The sequence below is a fragment of the Aplysia californica genome, unplaced genomic scaffold, assembly GCF_000002075.1.
Source record: "Aplysia californica isolate F4 #8 unplaced genomic scaffold, AplCal3.0 scaffold00123, whole genome shotgun sequence".
Taxonomy (NCBI): domain Eukaryota; kingdom Metazoa; phylum Mollusca; class Gastropoda; order Aplysiida; family Aplysiidae; genus Aplysia; species Aplysia californica.
This window is the reverse complement of record NW_004797393.1, coordinates 98,074-105,907: the sequence shown is the minus strand read 5'-3', so window position 1 is coordinate 105,907 and position 7,834 is coordinate 98,074. Positions and strand designations below refer to the sequence as shown.

General features: G+C 40.3%; 1 protein-coding gene across 3 annotated transcripts in view; it reads right to left on the bottom strand.

Moving 5' to 3' along the window:
- Positions 1-4,798: 4,798 nt before the first annotated feature.
- Positions 4,799-7,834, bottom strand: part of LOC101854318 — a 65,748-nt gene continuing 62,712 nt past the window's right edge. For 2 of the 3 annotated variants that reach the window (XM_035969174.1, XM_005096191.3), the window contains exon 20: positions 4,799-7,821. In XM_035969174.1, coding sequence (XP_035825067.1) covers positions 6,785-7,821 — 1,037 coding nt within the window. In that variant the 3' untranslated portion in view covers positions 4,799-6,784. The remainder of the gene's footprint in view (positions 7,822-7,834) is intronic. The other variant, XM_035969175.1, reaches the window with a different exon arrangement.

Sequence of the window (7,834 nt, the reverse complement as noted above, 5' to 3'; positions counted from 1 at the left end):
GGGGGTGCAGACAATAATCATTCATGCACTTAGGACGGCTCAAAGTGTCATCCAAGACCCGAGATCCAACACATCAAACAAAAAACAAACAGCAAATAACAAGCAAACAAGAAAACCCCCCCACAATAACAAACACACAACATACAACACACAACACACAACAAACAACAAACAAACAACACACAATAAACAACACACAACAAACAAAACAACACACAACAAGCAAACAACACACAAGACACAACAAGCAAACAACACACAACAAACAAACAACACACAACAAACAAATAACACACAACACACAACAAACAACACACAACACACAACAAACAAAACAACACACAACAAGCAAACAACACACAAGACACAACAAGCAAACAACACACAACAAACAAACAACACACAACAAACAAATAACACACAACACACAACAAACAACACACAACACACAACAAACAAAACAACACACAACAAGCAAACAACACACAAGACACAACAAGCAAACAACACACAGCAAACAAACAACACACAACAAACAAATAACACACAACACACAACACACAACAAACAACACACAACACACAACAAACAAACAACATACAACAAACAAACAACACACAACAAGCACACAACAAACAACACACAACAACAACACACAACAAACAACACACAACACACAAACAACACACAACACAAAACAAACAAACAACACACAACCCATAACACACAGCACACAACACACAACAAACAACACACAACAAGCAAACAACACACAACACACAACACACTACAAACAAACAAACAACACACAACACACAACAAACAAACAACACACAACACACAACAAGCAAACAACACACAACACACAACACACAGCACACAACCCACAACAAACAACACACAACACACAACACACAAACAACCCACAACCCATAACATAAAAACAAACAACATATTTCCAGAGCATGGAACGTTACAGCATGCGCAATGCGCACTGTTCAAAGTACTCATTTATTCTCAGAAAACATTGCAAATTGTTAAAAGTTATATCACAACACTTTGTATCAAACGTATCACATATTTCTGCATCTTTTCCACAACAGAGAGAAATAAAAGGGGGGTAAAATCGGGATCAAAAGCAAAAGGTTTGGCATATTATACAGGCCTATGAGGCCCTCAGCAGGATTAAATGGTACATCTCATAAAATGAATAGCAAATTGATGCATGTTTTTTAAGCGAACATCTATTAACCAAATGTCACACACCCAGACGCGTATACATGAATTTACACAATGTTAACACTTCCTAGTTGGAAATAAAAAAAAATCTTTCACACTAACCAAAATTATTTTACCCCCCCCCCCCAAAAAAAAAAAAAAATAAAAAAAATAAAGGGGTCTTGAGACAGCAGAGAACAAAAGTACTAGCAAGTAAAACGGTACGTGTTTCAAAGTCTATCGGGGGTAAAAGAACCATAGAATATTTGGATACAGGTACAGTATTTCAACTGGCATTATGGATACAGCATTTCAACTGGCATTTCATTATGGATACAGTATTTCAACTGGCAATATGACCGAATAACGATGGAATGAATGCCCAAGTTAATACATGTCGTTTTATTTACAACCTATGTAGCAGACAGACAGTGAGAGGCATGGGAGAAGAGATGTACTGATATAAAAATGTACATATTATTTCAAATTATTAGGCATTTTAAAAATAGTTTTAGTAGAGGTTTTACAGCACTTGCAACACAAAAAGGTAATATAAGTGCCAAAGATAAGAGGTGTTACAAGAGAGTAACAAACACAAAAAAAAGGAGGAGAGATGAGGACGATAGATGTTTGATAAGAAAGAAGAAGCAAACCACACCAGAGCCCCCGCCAACCACCCACTATTATGCATTAGAGGATAAAACAGCTATTACATGTATTGATGCAAGTTGATCTGGAATTATAACCCAATAATGATAAAGTGAGTGCCGAATTTAATACGTACTGTTTTCAATAATACGTGGCAAGCAGACAGGTGCGCAAAATCCGGACAATTTCTGAAATTTGGATTTCCGGATTTATCCGGAAAATCGGGACCTCCGAACAGCGAAGTACTTTCGCGTCATAGAATGATAGATTGTCGGATCTTCCTTGTCTGAAGAACTGTCAAGGGAGGTCATTGCAGCTTCAGTTTTTTAAAAGTTTTAGTTAATGTTTTACGGCACTTGCAACACAATTAGGTTATTTTAGTGCTGATGATTAGAACCGTTACTAGGGTGTAATATACAACCCCCCCCCCAACAAAACAAAACAAAAACAAAAACAAAAAAAGGAAAAAAGATAAGGACAGCAGATCTGATGTTTAATTGGAAAGAAGGGACAAACCACACCAGAGCACCCGCCAACCACCTAGACTGCTGCTTTTATGGACATAAAAATTACCTTCTAAAAAATGTTGTTCCAGTATTAAAAATGTAGATCGCGCTGCACCAAACTTGAAGTTGAAGTAAAATTGACAAGAGTGTGCTTTTGGATTTTGACCTAGCATTTTAAAGGTAGTTTTGTGCAAACCTTTGTGAAAAGATATCGCAAAGAATTTTACACCAAGGTCTCTAAACATTTAATGATAAATAAATTTAAGAAAAATACGGCAAGATACATGTAAGATATAAATATTGAAAAATGATATTATACATACATACATACATACATAATATATTGTATATATGTATACATATATACATAAACATATACATATATGTAATATATTTATATATATATATATACATATATTATATATATATATATATATATATATATATATATATATATATATATATATATATATATATATATATATATCTGCACATATACTATTTATGTTCTGAATATTGATAGATAATGATCTTAATGACGCCATGCTATAAATACTGTCACAACAATGTAATATCACAGAGATGGAAAGTGTTTAAAAAACCATGAGACAAAACTCCAACAAATAAATACATTGTAATCATTTCCCTATTCCAGGAAAAAAAACAACCTCGCAACAAAACAAACCCCCCGCCAAAAACCCCCCACAAAAAAACAAACAAAAATTAAATAAAAAGGAATTCCCAACATGTCACATGAAATATTTGCACATAGTGCTACAATAATGTTGCATATTTGTCATTGAGCAACAACGTTCACAATAATAAAAAACAAAACAAAAAAACAACAACAACAACAACAAGAAACAAAAGAGCAAATACTGTCAGTTTGGATTGCACCCGTGTACAGGTTATGCATGAGCAGCTTCCATCAGGTGTGGTAATCACATGCTGACGTCATTTGTATAGGAAGACATTAACTCTGTGAGAACGCAGAGGACATTAATGTGTTTTTGTTTTAGTAGAGGTTTTGCAGCGCTCACACTGCATAAGGTCAAAAGAGCGTCAATGGGTGGATGTCAACACATACTTACTATAGATTAACCCCCCCCCCCCACCTCGAAATTCCCTTAATAACAAGTTCGCATAAAAGCATGCCTTTCTTGTCACCGAGGTGCTTACTGGTAGCCCGAGACCACTGTAGTACATGTATTACTTTTTATTATGTCGAGCTCCCCCATCTGTGTTGATGCAGAACATTTGTTAAGTTAATGTTCCCGGATTATATCCACCTGAAATGTCCCCCAATGATCAAGAAAGTTTATTTTATCTTATCTTATCCTCCGGTCTTCCGCCCAGCCCCATTACTCTCTCTCTCTCTCTCTCCCTCTCCCTCTCTCTCTCTCTCTCTCTCTCTCTCTCTCTCTCCCCTCTCTCTCTCTCTCTCTCTCCCTCTCTCTCTCAACTCTCGTATCATCACCAAAGGCTAAAGTAAAGTCTTTATTCGCTTGGGTAAAAAAGAAGCACATCGACAGAATAACGGCCATTTAATACACCAAAAAGTACGATAGACGCAGAGAGACAGAAACTACAGAAGGAAAGAAAAGAAGCAGGACACATCAATGACACCCTCCAACAACCTAACTGAAGCATTTTCAAAGCACAATAGAAATGAAAATATACCACAAGAGGGTAAACATAAAACATCAGTATCGTCAGACCCTTTCAAAGTGCATTCCACGTGCATGGCAGAACGAAATGACTGAGAAATCTCTAGATCTAGTAAATAATAAGGACCATCGAAAGATATGTCCCATATAATTCTCGCATTGCGAAAGCCAAAGACCAGTCTTTAAGTTGTTGCTTCCACGTTCTGTTAGAAAGTTGTAAACCTATACTTTCACGAGGTGAAACATGAGATGATTTGGAGGGGTGAGTCACCAAGAAGAGGGTAGAACTTTGTTCGGAAAAGATTAGATCTAGAAAAACTAACTGGAGAGTAAGGATGAAGGAAGAGGGTGAAAAAAGAGGTCCGATATTTATCCCAGATTATGCTGTGTAGAAGAAGAGAAGAACGAGCACCAGTGACTATATTCTTCAGGCCAGTGGGTGTTTTTTTTTTTTTTTTTTTACAGTAGAGGGTTTTACGGCGCTCGCAACTGCATAAGGTCATATGAGCACCAAGGGGTGGGTGTCAACAGAGAAGTCTTTACAGGGAATCAGACTTAGACTGCTCACCTCTCTAGCTTCAACAGCACAAGGTCTGCTTCGACTATCAAGGCACCCCAAAATAGCAGGTCACAAGGGAGTGACAAACATACAAAAGAAGTAGAGTAAAATGACAATAGTAAAGATCAGGAAAGAAAAAGCAGCAGTTCCCTGTTGTAGATCAGGCGTGACATGAGTCAGCCCATTTACAATTCTACTATGCTTGAACGAGATATGTCCCCCCTTTTGGGAATGGCCTAAAGACACTTCAGTCAGTGGCACTGCCCCGGAGGGTTCAGGCCAGTGTGCTAGTCCACAGTTCACATAGAGGTAATAAGGTGCATGGTTAGAGAAAGACCACACTGACTCTATTAGTAACTAAGTAAACCTACACCGTGTTGCGACAAAACTAGAACAACAACAGCAACAATAAAACCAAAACCAAAAACAAACTTTGTTAAAAGATTTAAAATACCCAAGCCAACAACATTATTAGGTAAACATAATGAACAAACTAAGGACACATAAGATAATCCAGCTGTTGACTTGCAGCAGAAAAAGCAACTAACTACTATCAACTCGACTATCTCTTTAAAAAATCCTGTCTCCTGATATTTGGAAAAGCTGCCACTTTCATACTACATGTAAATCTATTATCTTTCTACTTCAGAAGCAATAATAACAAATTATGTAATCTTTCTCACATATAATTTAGAATCACAGGTATATTCATGGCAATAGCCCCCAGTGCAGAACCTATATCTTCTGCCATGTTTATTGCATCGCGTGTTTTCAAAAACTTTGGTTAAAGATACATCTTTTATTTTAGCTTAAAAATACCGTAAAATAAAACGTGCCTTAAAAACATAATGATTTGAAGAGCGGACAGACAATGCTGAAAACAGCCCAAACAACCATCAGCCAACAAAAGAACGTTTTCTTCTGTTATTTACACAATCTTACAAATTACCAGAATCCCAAAAACTACCGCATTCTCTCTTTTTGTTATATACAACGTGCGTCGCAAACTCAAGTCACAAAGAAATGCACTCAGCAATGTTCATGAAAGTAGACAATGGTGTTGTTTTGCCTCTTAAATAATAGCCTTGATTAGGCTACAATATAAAAAGAAAATAAACAAACCAAAAAGAACAAAAAAACCAAAACCAAAACAACTAACCCAAAACGAACATCACCCCCCCCCCCCAACGTCACAAGGGAGGACATACTATTTTTACTTCCCACTTTGAAGATGGCATTTTCCATCCCAAGACAGAGAGCAGAGCTATACTGAAGTGAAATAAAGTTCAACAGTCAGATTCAACAAAGACTTTGAACAAACCAGAATTCAATGTAACGATGGTAATTTGAAAGTGAAAAATGACCATCACAAAAAAACTCAAGTAACGTACTATTGGGCAAACGTACTATTGGGCAATTGCAGCAGATTGGATTTTTCAACAGATGTCACTTGTTTTATTGGTTTTGCCAACACAGGGTACACACACAAAGAACTAGAGTCTAACACAGCCATGGGATGTCTTCAGAATGGCACGTTAACATTGGAAACTGGCTAGATTGCAACATGTGTTAAACGATAAAATGTTCACTTTTAAAGCGACGCATGGTGATTGATTGGGTTACGTTGAATATTGCTTTAAAGAAATAGAAGCTATATAATATATTGTATGTGCGTGCGCACGTGTGTGTGTGTGTGTGTGTGTGTGTGTGTGTGTGTGTGTGTGTGTGTGTGTGTGTTTGTGTGTGTGTGTGTGTGGACATTTTGGTGAGTGTGTGACTTTCAAAGTGATCTGATAATGATATTTCACAGGGGAAAAAAATGACGTCAATGCATTAAGGAACATTCTTAAATATATCTTTTCTTCTGGCATTTCTGTTTGATTTTGAAAGTACAAAAACACCAGGGGACGTTGACAACAGACACACATTGGTGATGCTGGATTATCATGATGAAGCGGAAACATTAGCTGACTTATCGTCAGAAAGTACTGAGACGGATGTGGGAAAACAATCAGCCATTTTCTCCCGGTGAAAGATGCCAGTGTTTTTCTCATTTCCCCCCGAGTGCATAGAAATTATGGAAACTGCCAAAGTCTTTCCTATATGGCAAGCAGTTTACCACCAGTTGTGCATATTATTATAAAGATGAAGCCTAAAGGTCAAAACTTTTCCACCCCCACCCCGCCTCATCTCGGCTGCTTCAGTTTCAAACGACGCTGCGCCACCACGGACAACGGGCTGAACCAGCTCTGGCTCTCCTGATAGGCCAACGTGGGCCACATCTTGACCAATGAGCTCGGAGCGCTCTTCTGCGAGATGGTGTTCTTCACGCGGTTGGTGCACGTGCTTCCCTGAAGGCCGCGGCCGCTGATGAACTTTGTCGTGTGCTGCTGCTGATGGTGGTGGTGGTGGTGCTGGAAGTGAGGGTGTAAGGGGCTGTACTGCTGGTGGTGCTGTTGTTGTTGTTGTTGGTGGTGGTGGTGGCCGGAGGTGAGTGCCTGCCAGTCGCCGCTCGTGTACACGTTGTTGTTGTGGTGGTGGTGGTTGTTGGGGTGGTTGTGGTGGTGGTTGTTGCTCACGCGCTGCACGAACACGCTGGGCTTGTTGCTACTGCTGCTGCCGCTGCTGACGTTCGCGTTGTGGTACTGCTGCTGCTGGTACAGCTGGTGCTCCTTGGGGTTGAAGACGTTGTCCGGCGGGTGGTAGCTCAGGGTCCCCGTGGACTTCCTCAAAAGGCGAGCGTCTTTCCGGGCCTGTGGGTCCATCGCCACCATCGCTGCCGCCGCCGCTGCCGCGCGCTTCGGCGGAGAGGACGAGTAGGAATCTTCCGCGCTCAGAACGGAGCCAGGTCGGTCTGGGGTGGTCGAGGAGGAGAGGGGCAGCTCTTGTCTCGGTGTGCCGCCTTTCGAGTCGCTGTCCCGCTCGTAGAGAGCCTGGTGGCTGGGCGTCACAGAGATGGCGTTGCGGCCTTTCCTCACGGAGACTTTCTTCCGGATCGATTTTTTGGCTTTGGTCGGGGGGAGCAGCTTTTTGCTGGTGTTCACTGGCGTCAGGTCGGTCCCTACCGGCTGGGGGAAATGAAGGTTGGTAACTAGCACGGAGTCCTGCTGGCAGCGGCAGTTGGGATCCGCGGAATCCAAATGGAGATTGCCTCCTCTGCCACACCAGGGGCACGTTTTCATCCAGGACTTGTTGGTGGGCGCCACAGAGGTCCCGGTGCCACCTGTGACATGGGG